Source organism: Paramisgurnus dabryanus, chromosome 8, assembly GCF_030506205.2.
Source record: "Paramisgurnus dabryanus chromosome 8, PD_genome_1.1, whole genome shotgun sequence".
NCBI classification, from domain to species: domain Eukaryota; kingdom Metazoa; phylum Chordata; class Actinopteri; order Cypriniformes; family Cobitidae; genus Paramisgurnus; species Paramisgurnus dabryanus.
In genome coordinates this window covers 16591536-16606089 of record NC_133344.1, presented here as the reverse complement: position 1 = coordinate 16606089, position 14554 = coordinate 16591536, and the positions used below count along the sequence as shown (strand labels likewise).

At 39.2% G+C, this 14554-nt stretch overlaps 2 protein-coding genes across 4 annotated transcripts in view; both read right to left on the bottom strand.

Annotated features, from left to right (window-relative positions):
• agfg1a (ArfGAP with FG repeats 1a) overlaps positions 1–8989 on the bottom strand; it is a 32416-nt gene extending 23427 nt beyond the window's left edge. The window contains exon 1 of one of the 3 annotated variants that reach the window (XM_065280709.1): positions 8574–8989. In XM_065280709.1, coding sequence (XP_065136781.1) covers positions 8574–8740 — 167 coding nt within the window. In that variant the 5' untranslated portion in view covers positions 8741–8989. The remainder of the gene's footprint in view (positions 1–8573) is intronic. The other 2 variants (XM_065280711.1, XM_065280710.2) reach the window with 2 other exon arrangements.
• A 996-nt stretch (positions 8990–9985) lies between these two features.
• On the bottom strand, positions 9986–14342 carry mrpl44 (mitochondrial ribosomal protein L44). Its single transcript, XM_065280707.2, has 5 exons — positions 14129–14342; positions 12847–13069; positions 12468–12713; positions 10729–10907; positions 9986–10573 (listed from the first exon to the last, which is right to left on the bottom strand). Exons 1-5 carry the CDS (start codon positions 14299–14301, stop codon positions 10396–10398), a joined length of 999 nt encoding a protein of 332 aa, XP_065136779.1. The 5' UTR covers positions 14302–14342; the 3' UTR covers positions 9986–10395.
• Positions 14343–14554: the final 212 nt, after the last annotated feature.

Genomic DNA, 14554 nt, shown 5'->3' with positions numbered 1-14554 from the left:
TCCCTTTAAAGAGCACATTTCATAATACTTTTTTAAGATGTTAAATAAGTCTTTGCTGTCCCCAGAGTACATAAATGGCACTAAATGGCAGTGCTGTGGTTGAATAGTGCAGATTAAGGGGTGGTATTATCCCCTTCTGACATCACAAATGACATTGCAGAGAGTGGTTTACCAAAACTAAGTTACTGGGTTGTTCTTTTTCACATTTTCTAGGTTGATACAAGCACTGGGGACCCAATTATAGCACTTAAACATGAAAAAAAGTCTTGCTATGTCCCCTTTAAAGAAGGTATGGTCTTTCACAAAAAGTGCAGATATTTGCAAATGAACATTATGTGGTGACCCTGGGCTGGTACAGATAGCAGCACAAACATGAAGAGAACAAGTTGTGATGTTTACCTTTATGCGTTTTTTATTTGACGCAAGCACTGCCACCCAGAGCAGATTGAGGATGTTTTGTTTAAATGTTTGAGAAGTTAGCACACAAAGCCTGAGGCTAGTGTTTAACCTTTAAGTAGTGTGTGAGAAAGCTGGCGGCAAGAAGCTGTGGAATTAACTTTACCAAACCATCTCACACGGGGCGAGTCTACAGATCTGCATTTGGTTTTGTAAGTGAAAAAAAGTGTAGATGCGCCAGTGAGTTGTGTAATCGACTGCTGCTGTGTTGGCTTGTGTTTGATGATGCTTGGAGCGTTCACAAATAGGCATGGGCCGATTACCGGCTTCAAGGTATACCGAGGTTTTAAACAGTCAAGGTTTCAAAACCACTGAAATATTCTGTGATACCGTCTCCAAGGTATGAGCTGTGTTTATACAAAATTCATTAAATCATTAAGTCATGTGATTGATTTGATGTTTACATTTAATATACATTACAAAAATATTATATATTTTTTGAAAGCATATTATAATTTAAAGGCTTTATTTTTACCTGGCATTTAAAAAATAACACATTTTAGTGTTGCAATGGCAAAACCGTAACACCGTGAAACCGTGGTATTTTTGCTAAAGGTTATCATACCGCCAGAATCTTATACCGGCCCATGCCTATTCACAAACATCCTGTAAAGATCTTAAAAAGAAACGTGACATGTAATATAATTGTAATTTTGCACTTTGTGAATTGTTTTCCAGTGTCTGTAAGTTTGCTTATGATCTGCGATTTCTTTAAGAAATCGCACGGGTTGTAGGAGCGTCACATTTCCGGCTGACGTCAGAGGAATTGAGGCCACGCACAACGTAAAGATTAGCTGGCCAGTCAGAGACACAGAGCTTTTCAAATCGATGAGTTTTGTACAAAATCAATGCGTTTCAGGAACACAGGATATCTGGAGCTACAAAAATGTACTGTATGTGGAAAATAATGCAAATAATAAGGTAATATCTACGCAAACACATTGCAATAAAATAGGTGCACTTTAATATCAGTATCAGCCATAAAACAAAAAATGGTCTACCACTAAAATTATGTTAAAAAAGACAATTTGTGTGTGTGTGTGTGTGTGTGTGTGTGTGTGTGTGTGTGTGTGTGTCTAAGTTACTCAATACTGTAGTTCCACTTTATTTGGAAATCACTACAAGTAAAAAGACTGAAACTTCCTCTATTCAGAAATCATCAGAGCTGATCAAACAATCCACAAACCAATATCACATGACGCAACAAGCCCACAGGATGATGAAATAATTCATATTCTGATAAAAAACTACACAATCACTGTGTCACTTGCCAACTTATTGAGAGAGAAAGAGAGAGAGAGAGTGTGAGTGAGTGAGTGAGAGAGAGAGAGAGAGAGAGAGAGAGAGAGAGAGAGAGAGAGAGATTAATCAGGAGGCAGATGGAGACGCCCTGTATTGGAATGTGTTTACCTTGTAAGTGACCCTGGCATAAAACTAACTTCATTTTTAAGTGAAGTGTTTGAGAGTAAATGATTCGTAAGGGCCGGGTATAATTTTTTCCACCTCCGTCTCTCATGCGCAGCTTTGAAAGTATACTCAACCGCGGCTAGGCGCAGGCGCGGATGGCCATGTTTGCCACGTATGCAATAGAAATGATTTTTTATTCAAATTCTTACTCAACCAGGCCATCAGGGCAGCACTGATTAGCGCCTGTTCAGTGCATTAAAAAAATTAAGAACAGATAAAAAAAAAGTAGCCGATACACCATTGCAAACATTATGGTGACGAAAATGCTCCACAGCTTTCTGTTCTTCGAAGAAGTGAAAAGAGATTGTGTGTGAGCAAACACTGTCTATTGGCTTTGTGTAATTGTTTGTAATATATTTCTCACGCATGCGCTGTTGTACGCCTACTGTCTGCGCAATGAAATGCGGACGGCCTTAGTATACCGTCGGTTGTACGTGTCCTATCGTACGTGCATGTGCTAAATTTTTTTGGCTGCCAAGGATGGTGTGTGGTGCGTGGACGAAAGCGGACCCTCCTGATGACAAAAATGACGCGTACGACCCTAGTATACCTTCGACTTCAATCTCTCCTTATGCCAGAGATCCGACTTCCTGTTCGAATTTAAAATGTTTTTTCACATGGCCAATGCATACTGATGCTGATCTAGGATATAAGGTTAGCTGGGGGCCAATACATGAGACACCAATATATTAGGGCTGGGTATCGATTCAAATTAGGGATGCTTAACGATTAATCGTGATTAATCGTTAGCAGAATAAAAGTTTTTGTTTACATCATATATGTGTGTGAACTGTGTATAATAACTTTGTATAAATAAATGTACACACATGCATGTATATGTTTTAGACATGTGTATATACATTTGTATATTTATGTATATTTTATATTATATATAAATATAAATACCTAATATATACATTTTTTTTTCTTAAAATTATACATGAATGTGTTCATATTTATATATATATATATATATATACATATTTATTATACACAGTTTACACACATATGTGATGTAAACAAAAACTTTTATTCTGCTAACGATTAATCGTGATTAATTGTTTAGCATCCCTGATTCAAATGTTCCAGATCGATTCGATTTCAATTTGCAAGCTATCGAATCGGTTCGATTTCGATTCTCAGAACGATTTTTAAAATCTATTCTCAAATCAACTCAATAAATATAGATTTAATACAAATAGTATATTTCTAAAAAAGAACAGTGAACATAAATTTACAACGGTAATTAATAAAAAGAAATTAAAAGCCATAAACCTGTATATTCATTTTTTTTATTTTAGATACACTTGGGAACATTAAAACAGAACCCATCTCTAATATATGCTGAAAAAAATCAGAACAGTCTAGTGGAAAAGACTAGTAATAAGATAAACGTTAATCTAATGTATATATATATAAATATAAATATTTAAAAAAAAAAATTTACAACATGAAACAATTAAATGATAGCAACTGGATATCTAAAGCTTGTTGAGATTAAGTGAATGCTTATTTTGAAAAAAAAAAAAAAGATTGGCACGTGTATGAAACTAACACAAGAGCAATAAACCACCAGCTAAGCAAGTTTAGCCATTGGCAGACACTAAAAATGTTAAAATAAATAAAAAAAAATGACTGAAAAATAAGATAACTAGTGCTAGATCAATACACTGGTCTAAGTACATTTTTAGTATAGATTTATAGATTTCTTTCATCACGCACACACGCCAGACTGCAGCACTATCAGGTGAGAGGACAATGTGCACTTCCTGTCCTACTATTTCCACTTCCTGTTGCACATGCAGACCACATGCTGCTGAAGCAGCAAATACTTAACATATGCTTCCCGTTAAAACAACATACATATTCCTAATAACATCACATGGTCCACATACCAGGCATGAGTTATGATTTTTATGACCTTTGAGACCATATATATGGTGAAAGGAGTTCAAGTCTTTCCTTTTATTCAGTAATATCATATCATAGGTTATCAATAACATGCAAACAAAATCAGAGCAATGTGCAACAAACATCATGGCCATTGCAAAACCGTCTCAGACCACAGACCACTTGAGCAGGAAGCACAGCAAAGACCATTTATACGACTCCACCAAAAGCAGAAACATGAACAATTGCACAGAGACAGACTCTTTCACAAGTGCAAGATATACATCTGTATTCTGTACCAAATAGATTTGCATGTTTCCGGGTACAGAAGACACACCAGTGTTTACTGAAGTATTGGGCAAATATAAACCAAACCAAAAGATCCACTCTTCAGATCTAGATCGCTGTATGTGAACAAACCTATCATCATTACTCTAACCACACACGGTACTTGTTTAACTGCTAGGTTAGAGAACACAAGCCCCACAAGATTTATAATAGTTGCTGCTGTTACGGTTAATAATATTCAACTAATACAGGATATGCTTACAGGATTCAGCCCTCATCAATGAAAAGAAGTGTGGCAATCTGTTCATTTCTTCAGGCATGCAACTGGGAATCAATGACACACTTGAAACCAGGCAAGGCCAGAGGATCATCTCCCGGTGAAAATGCCCTAATTAAAATGTGCATGTGGGCTAGGATAAGCCATTAACATACACTCAGAGAACCACCAAAACTGGGTTTACACGACAACAATGTAGTAAAACTGAAAAGATTGCGCTTTTGAAAATTTGAACATTATCAAAAAGATCTGTAATACATGGATCCACAAAAACTCAATAGTATTATGCATGCCAGGCCAGCATATGGTGATGCTACTAGTGTGTAAGACACAATACACGCCTGTGCACAATACACATACACATTCTTCCACAGAGTGATAAATACGTCAAGATGGCGAAAGCATCGAGAAACTTTTTTTGGACGCGTCTTGGACTCTTGCTCCGACCTGAATGCACACGGCATGGACTCCTAGCACCTGAACTTGTAAGGCGCATGATTCAGACTCTTCCATGCACATACGCATTGCTCTAAAATTTCTGTGAACTAGAAAGGTTGGCACGCAGGGGTTTAAAACCAGTGAATGTTGTTCACACTCCCTGGCACGCAAAATATTTTAGAGGGTCTGGGCTTTAATGACGCGCCCGGATTAATAACATCAGTTTTAAGAAGGTTGTGCTCAATGACAGTGTTGCCCTTGGTTCTTTTTTGTCCACCAATCAAGTGACTTGTCATAGAGGAGTAAAAATGAACTAATAACAGTGTTTCCCACAGGATTTTGAGACACTGTGGTGGTGATGACGTCACACGCCAATTAGCATATATGTGACGTCATTGCGTCGTGTTTTACTCTTTGATCTGTCACATTATATTGCATTTTAACACAACTGAATGCTATTTTTACATATTATTTGTTCTGTTGTGTATAAAATAGTGACTAAACACAACCCAGTAATGACCCACGACCCAGTAACTCCTTGTTTAATCCAATCAGCTCTTTCTTTAACTGCTGCTAAAAACGCGCCCTCATCTGAAAAAATCATCATGCATATACATTGAGGCTGTACTGATGTTGCTCTTCTCGTCAGTGTTGTTGGTTATGAGCGCTTTTTATTTTAAATACGAGTGGTAGTTTTTTTTTTTTTTTTTTTTTTTTTTTTTTTTATGTTTTTTGGGCCGTTTTTTTTGTGGCTTTATTAGATAGACAGTGTGATAGGAGAGGACAGGAAAGTATAGGGTGGAGAGAGGGGAACGGGTTCGGCAAAGGACCTCGAGCCGGGATTCGAACTCGGGTCGCCGAGAGTGCGTCTGCACCATATGTCGGAGCACTGCCCACTACACCATAGGCTCCGACACGAGTGGTAGTTTTGTTGCAAATTCAGAAATATGAGAGAATACACGATTGCTGTTAATACAGAACACGTGCACGGGCATACCGCATCATAGGTAGGGAGAGAGCTCGGACACAGACTCACACCAGAGCGGGTATGTGTGGTAATGCTAACCTTTTGTTAAGTCACTCATGATGAACTCGATCAGCCGTCTTCTCTGTCAATAACATCTGTGACTGTTGACGTTAACGCGAAAAAGAAAGTCCACGAAGGAATCAATTTATGGGAAACACTGAATAAATAACGATTGCCCCGCCCCCCCCCGATACTATCGCCGATCTCACAGGCTGACGATAGGACGATCTCAAAATGGGGCTTATCGTCCAACACTACCTTGAATGGCCAAAAAAATTTATTTTATGTGAAGTAAACGCGCATGCCTGTAGACTGAACACTTTCAATACGCATGCACAAAATCTCACAGATTTGCGTTTCTGTCGTTTACAACAAAACCGATTTTCAAAAGTTTGCATTTTTAGGACCTAACGCATAAAGTTCCCTTTTTTGTTAACAGCGTTATCATATAAAAAACGGCCCATGATTCATCAGATACAGTGATGGTGAAACTACAAAATATAGAGGAACTCATCTGTTAATAAAGAGGTCACAAATGCATTTGCTTACTGGACATTTTTCGTCATTGTTTGGTGGGAATTTGCATGCATGAAAAGATGCTTTCCTGGAGTTTACCAGGAACATCACTTAACTGACACGCACACACGTAAGTGACATTACACATCAGAAAAAAATGTCACACACATGCAAGTAATCGCTAAAAGAATTTTATAGCCATTTATGACTGATCCAGCAGATGACTTGCCGGCATTGAACGCTGACAAACATACAAGCTCCCACAGCTGAGTCCTGGGCTTGTTCAAATACACCATATAATCTTTCAAATCTTCTGATATGATCCTTAACCTCCTGTTCCAGAACTCTAGAAGAGTTCAAGCTAGTACAATAAACAACATTTTTATATTTGCTGAATCGATTAGACAGATTCCACTATCCTTTCCTATGACTTTGAGAAAAATTATTGATAAGAACCAAGAGTCCAAGGAGCAGCTGGAGTGTTCTGAATATAACGCCATAGACAACAGCAAGGGAATCATCAAACCAGTTTACATTAATAGAGTATTTATCAAAAGTTTTACTCGGAAACCATTTTTTAAAGATAACTGTGTTTATAAAACCCATGTTAATGCTTAAGAAATGACTAGTTATGAAAGACTCAGAAACTATGGGCTTATTATCGTAGGAAATTAGATTCCTTAGGTGTTATGGTAAGTCATGACATAAACTAATACAACCAATTCAACTAATTTAGACTGTGCATAAAAACTTTCAGTTAATTAAACATTAGGAGAATGAATGGAGAGATCCTATAAATATGTAATGTAATATGTAAGTAAAAAATATGTTAAGAAAAAGAAAACTGTCAATTTATGGAAAAATAGCTTTCCGTTGTTAGGATCCAAATGTCTTGAAACCACACCCTATGAAACAAGTCAAATTATGAGATGACACAAGTAAATAAGATCAAATTAATTTAATTTTGCAACTCTGCAATGCAAATCTTTCAGAAAATAAAGTCTACATCTGTAACCCATGGGATGACTCTTGTGATCTAAATTAAATTGGCATTATTTTAGGAAGAAATCCCAACTCGAATCCAAAATCCCCTGCACTACAGATACACAATGCTACAAGGGATCAGCTGTTTATCATAAAGACAAGAGTTAAATTAATGCACATATATTATATCCAGAATATTTAAATATTAAGAAAAAGTATTTCAAATGCATAAACTGCAGTCTACCAAGTTATTCTCCATTCATTCCCTCCATTCAAACGCTTTCATTTAATGCATAAACCGAATAAAAACCGACTTGACCTGTAGATATCGCAAACCAAGTTACCTTATCTGCCTAAAGTAACAAAGCTTACAGTTAAACTGGAATCTGATATGGTCACGTGCACTTTATCTGACATAGTATGCTGTAATTTAAATGTGAAATTCAGCTTTCAATGTAGTACATTTAGGGATTGAATAATTCTCTGCATGGGTGCACACCCAGACCACCATGGTATAACCTAACTGCCACCCTCTGCCACATGTCGCCATGTGACTATCCAGCTCTTCCACATGCTATAGACTGGTTTATCTGATCTAACAAGGCCTTGCCTTACTGCAGATAAGGCCAGCAGCTGGCAATGCAGAACACCACGAATATAAAAAAAGACCAGTAATGGGCAAACAGGTAGCTTCAGACAGAATATACTGTAGTACACAGGTAAACTATATTTAGGGTGGGTAGTTAGGGCAATGCACACTAACAGGTTTTTTGTAAGTGTGCATTGCCCTAACCACCCACCCTAAACGTAGTTTAGGTGTGTATACCCTCCAAACTCCCATTAGACCGTAAACAACCATGAAGGCTGGTTAAGTGGCAAGCAAGCACCCCCAACCCCCAAGAGGACACCAATCCATCTCCCCACCCACCCAAAACACACATACACCCCCTTAAAACACACAAAATCCTTCCATTAGATCTCCTAACTAATCTAACGATAACCTGTGTGGTAGGCTGTGTTTGAAATCTACAGTGTTACCCACCTAGTATACGGCATTTTGGGGTCTCCGCATTCGAACGTTTGAATCGAATGTTTCGTGACATCATAATTTAAACGTTCGATCACGATCATGACGCCCAAAAATGTTGCCCTTAGTAGGCAGCTCACCAGATTTTAAGACAAAACCAATGTTTGATTTAAAAGAGAGAGAAAGACAGGAGGGTGGCTCACAGAATGCCGGAGCAGGACGTGCACACGAACGAGCCCACGGTCATGTTGGCGTAGGTCGGGCCGCGCTGATCGCAGTCGAAACACTTTCGGTTGGGCGCCAAACTCGTCATTTCCCGCAGTATCTTCAGGTGCTTCTCCTCCTGTTTTCGCTTTGCGCTCGCTGCCATGGTCGGAGCAGTTTGACGTTTAACGTTGATCAATAAAATATAAATAATAATGGCAATCCGATCAACATAAGGGTCCCTGGAAAAGGAGGGGTTCCGTTGAAAATGTAACGTTGGAGGACCGGAGTTCTTAAGAAGGGCCTCACGTTTAACGCGAACAACGGGCGAGAGCGCCGTAGTAAAGAGAGAGGACAGAGGAGGGTCCTGGTGCGCAGGCACTTTAACAACCAGCCAGCCACCCCACTCTGGTTTCACTCCCACTGACTGAATAATCCAGCCGTCCCACTTTACATTGGCTTCTCAGTGCATGCAGTTCAATACAACGCCAGTAGGGGGACATGTGATGAGAATGCAATCCTATAAGGGGTTAATGCTAAAACTGATTTCATAACGTACTGTGCTTTGTAAAATAGAATGGAAAATAATAACTATACATATAGTTTGTTTTAATAGTCGTCCTTATAAGTGAGAAGAAACATGCGGGCTTTGTGTCACATTGTTGAGACAGGGCGAAAACTCTGGAAACCGAAAACTAATCAAAGCGGCATCTTGGAGTCACGTGGGCGCTCTCGAACCCCGCCCACAATATATTATCGAGCGCTCGTTTCCGCCAGAGCGCCCTCTGGAGGAGCCCGCCCGCCAAACATACTCGTACATCAGTCTACCGTCGTTTCTCAATCCGAGGGCTGCAGCCTACAGAGGTCGCATATGTAGGCTACATACGTCATCAAGCCTGGTTTATTTAAGTTAACTGAGCATTACACTAGCAAGTAATAAACATATTACAATTAATTAGAATAGTACTCAACTTAATAATTATATATATATATATATATATATATATATATATATATATATATATATATATATATACATACATACATACATACATACATAAATGTGTCTGTATTTACATATACATAATAGTTACACACAGCACAAACTCATATGTTATGCAAAAAATTACTTTTATTTTTTAAGATATTAATCTAGATTAATCTATGCCCAGCTCTAGTTTTATGTCATACATTTTATTTGGGGGGCACCGTAATGATGCACTGTATTCAATGGAGGCTGCATGCTGAACTGACTGAATGACTTAAAATATAGCTGGGTGATGTACATGGGCCCCTTGCAAGTTTTCGACCATATGGTGGCTAAGTGCCTCCAAATCTGTTCCATCTGTGTGAATGAACAAATTACCACGAGCAAGACTGGTCTTCATTGTGAAAACTTAAATGAAAAACATTTTGTTCTGAACTAACACATTTTTTATTACCAATAAATGGTTATTTATGTACACAAACAATTTACAGCCACAATGACAAGATTTTATTGAATAATCTGCAAACATATGGGTGGCTCCTGTGATTTTGTATCGTTTAACACCAAGAGTCAGAAGTTTGTGTGTATATCATAGCCGTAGTCTGTGGAACGGGACCCCTGGTGATGTCAGAATGACATTCGGGAAGAAAAAAATTGAGAGGTTGCTCCAACAAATAGTTGTGATGAAGTACACAACTTCCAATTTTTAGCCGGTGTCCTTCAAAAGTCTTAAATTGTCTGTGAAGCAGCTGTGAATTACAGCTATAACTCCTGGAGTTCCCAGAGTGGTTTAAACTTGAGGGAAACCCTTTTGAGGGAGGATATGATGTCATTTATCCACTAATGACAGGCTGTGCTCCGAGGTTTTGAAGTGGCTCACTAGGGGTAATAAAGTCCCACGGTCTACGGTTCTCCGTATAGCCGTACAGTTTCCTTAAAGCAACACGTGCTGCTTCCTCTTCTGCTGCTAGGACGGTCTCACCCGGACCTTGAGCCAACAGCTTACGGTCACTAATAAAAAAAATAAGAGACAATTAAACTTTACGTTAAAAATCATATACCAGTGCATACATACACAAATGTTTTCAATGTAAGATTTGTTAAATTTGTATAGTGAAATGTGTCATAAATGGACTAACAAAACTGTCCCAGGATTAATGTCGTACCTGTAAAGCCCAACAAAATAGAGTGGTAGGACGGTACTGGCGCCAGCGGACCGGATGAGGCGAGGTTCAGGTAGAGCCATACCTTTCCGGTTCAATTCTTTAACCAGCAGTCCCATGGGATCAACTACTTTCCACATATCAAACAAATCTATCCCTATAAGCTGAGTCACCAGAAAATCCTGAAATATACACACACACACAATACAGCAAAATTAACATTTAGTAAAATAATGGTCACACTGCTTGGCTGTGATAAAATGTACATAGTACTAGTAATTAGGGATGTCCCGATCAGGTTTTTTTGCCCTCGAGTCCGAGTCATTTGATTTTGAGTATCTGCCGATACCGAGTCCCGATCCGATACTTCTATAATACATTAAAAAAAAAAAGAATAAAGAAGAGCGAAAAACAGAACCAGTCCAGGATGTTCCTTATGTTCCAGCGCATAACTACAGATGTGTTAAAAAATAATGACTATAGAGTATATATGTTCAGGGGTTAAATTGGGGTTTGTTTTGTAGGGAGGCTCTGGGAGGGAGGGTTCGATGGGTAACATGTTTAATCCTGATGACAGCAAAGCCACTGGGTGTGTTTCAATGACATTTTGTATCTCTGATAGGATTTTATAAGTTTCAGTTTTAAAGCTGTACCACATGTTGACCCAAACTAAAACTTGAACTTTAAATTATGCAAATATATGAGTCTGACACCCTATATGCATTTGGTGCACATGTCATTATGCACAATTGATCAAACTTTGAATGAAGTTATAAGACTTAACCTCCTTGACTCATTCTAGGCATAAGATAGGCTACCCAAAAAGACTCAATTAACAAGAAAAACAACATACTGATTCAGCAATATATCTTATAAATTAGCCATAGAGATTCCCTAAGCTGGTCAGCAGTTAGTTAAAAAATACCTACAGTTAGGTCGTGATTCATTTGTATAATCAAAATACATTATTTTATTAAACTATACAATCAGTTGTATCGAGTTATCTAGTTAACATTTTGTAATGAGATGAGTGACATGGCTATACATACTTTAATACTTTGTTTCTAGACTTCTATTAAGTTTTTTCGACATGGGCACCATTCTTACCTCTCTTTCTCTCTCTCTCATCTCTACAGTAATGTCAAATGCTCCTGCGCGAATGCGCGTTCTTGAGGTTCTGAGTGAGACGCGGAACTGCGTCTGAGCACATGTTGACAATAACGATCAACGCGTCGTTTAAATGAGCGGTAAAAACGCGGTTTTGTCGTGGGTTCCTTGCACGCACGAGTGTGAAGCCTATGAATGAAAGCACGTCAATAGGCTTGTTCGACTTCATGCGGCGCCGCAACAATCGACAGCCGAGAGACGTCAAACTACCGCGAGAGTGATCCGCGAAATCATACGGAGGAGTTTGCTTTTAAATCGCTCTCGTGGAACTTTGACGTCATGCAGCACCACAAGAACCGGCAGCCAGATGAAGTCGAACAAGCCTATTCTCTTCAGTTCACACGCACCAGCGCAGCGCGTACACTGGCGTGGAGCAGAGCGAGAACTTAATGGATTTTAAACCCTGCATATGTATCCGAGTCCTGATCGGGAGGTAACGTCCGATTCCGATCGAGTCTGAAACCACGTGATCGGGGCCGATTTCCGATCACGTGATCGGATCGGGACATCCCTACTAGTAATGATTAAAATTAGACATGGGGACATTCTAAAACTTGAAAGGTCACTTGTCTTACTCTGATAAAAAGCCCTGCTCGGAGAGACCCACTGCTTTGCTCCAAAGCACCAATCACAGCAAACAACGTCCCTTTCAGGATTTCATCCGGAACAGGAAACTCCGCACTCATCGTCAGTTCCTCCACCGCAAGGTTTCGTGCGACATGACACATGACCTCTGACCCGGACAAATGGCCTACAACGGCTGCCACTCCCTCCTCTGGCAGGCTGGGAAAGTTTTCCCTGCACCAGTTATTGAGGAAAACCTGTATGGTACCATCATATAAATAAAACACACAGATAGGATTTGTGTTTGCACACTGTATTTATGAAAATAACAGCTAATAACTATTATTATGTAAAAATCACATTATTTACCAGCAGCGGTTGGTCTCTCACCTGTGTGAACGTTCGACCGTGTGCCTGCAGCTCGCTGTTGTCTTGCAGGTTAAGAGCAGTGGTCTCCGCATCAAGACCCAGTAAATGTCTCCTCTGCTCCTCAGAGCGCAAATAGCAGGGATTCACAAAGGATGTCTTCAAAAGATCCACAGAGAAATTTTCCTGGAGACGGGCACTGAAGGCTTCCACCTCAGCGTGGTAATCAAAGTTTGGCTGCTGTGAGCTATAGGCAAGAGAAAGGTCAGTATAAAAGCTGGACGTTATAATTAACATGCGGCCCACATGTAAATATGGGCTGTTTTGTTGTCCAAGGACGCTGGATAAAATTAAGCAATACACAATATTAATAAAAAAATGTATATAAATGATGCGTGTCATTACTGCGGTTAGCTTTGCTATAGAAAAGAAATCGTAATTTATTTTAACAGAATTTTAAAATGGTCCGTAATGACAGCTGAGGCTTCAGTATCAATAAATATTACATATAGTATCAGATCATTTATAAACAAAACTGCATTAGTTTTAATGGAAACTACAATTATCTCTGTGGCTCTCTACTTTTTGTGTTTGGTTTTATTGGTGGGATGTTAAAGAAAATACTTTATAGCTGGTTAGGCTCGAAGACCAGCAGACCCACCAGACTGAGCAGGCTAGAGGCTTTAAGCTGGTCTTAGCTGGTTTAAGATGGTCCTCCAGGCTCTAGCCCAGCAAAGCTGATCAAGCTGGTGGGTCAGCAGTGGCCAGTTGCATAAACTGCTTAAACTAGTCGTACAAAGTTAGTCATCTATTACTTTCTTTAAGACTAGTCATAACTTTTAAAGTCAGCTATAAAAGGTAGGTCTAATTTAAAGGCGAAAAATTAAGACTGTTTAGTCCTCCTAACTAATTGCTAGTGTGTCAGATCAGTTATTCAGAATTTCAGTCTTAACGTCGTGACTATGTTTAAGTAACTGGCCACTGGTCTCCCAGGATCACCAGCTAAAAAGTCAAAACTCATTTTAAACCAGCCTGCTACACCAGCTAAAACCAGGCTGGAAGACCTTTTCAGTAAGGTTGCTTGTGGGAACTCCATCAAACACCAAACACACTAAATGAAGTAATTTTGTAATGGTTTTAATGGTAAAAAACCATCAACAACAACAACTAGTGGTTTATACCGGTAATTTGTAATATGGAGACAACAGTTTATGTATTATTTTATCTGCAGGGTAGTAGTGAGCTGCTAAAGGTAAGTTATCTCTGTCGGTGAATTTCACGAGTGGCCTTGAGAGGTTGTACCGACCGTGCCTTTGGAGGCGGGGGTCCCTCCATCTTCCTCTTTCTCTCCATAATGAGTGTATACGCTTTCATCCATCTCTTCTTCTCTCTGATCTGTGTGAGCATCAATCCTCTGCATACATGCTGATAATGCAGAGTTAAAACACCGCGACTCATGAGTGCCCCGCACGCCGCCATGACAGCCCGACCTGAAACCACAGAATCCGGGAAAGAGAGTCCGTGTGACTGACATCTGTAGGCACAATGCCTACAGCGCCACCACGTGTCTGGATGACCAAAGAGGTGTTCGACTGTTTTACAAAAGCCATTATGCATACAGTACTAGAAGAATAAAGAGAACAACTACATGTAAGAAAAAAGTGTAAGGGAGTGTCTGATAAACATCTGTATTATTCTTATAAAAACTAATTTTAGTGTTCAGCTGGTATGG

What these genes read in the sequence shown, in the direction of transcription:
- mrpl44 (XM_065280707.2), bottom strand. Translation starts at nt 14,301, where the DNA reads ATGGCGGCGTGCGGGGCACTCATGAGTCGCGGTGTTTTAACTCTGCAT. An exon ending in CCCCCGCCTCCAAAGGCACG is followed by an intron (nt 13,070 to 14,128) that starts GTCGGTACAACC and finishes TCTTGCCTATAG; the next exon opens with CTCACAGCAGCCAAACTTTG. An exon ending in GAGCAGGGCTTTTTATCAGA is followed by an intron (nt 10,908 to 12,467) that starts GTAAGACAAGTG and finishes TGTATATTTCAG; the next exon opens with GATTTTCTGGTGACTCAGCT.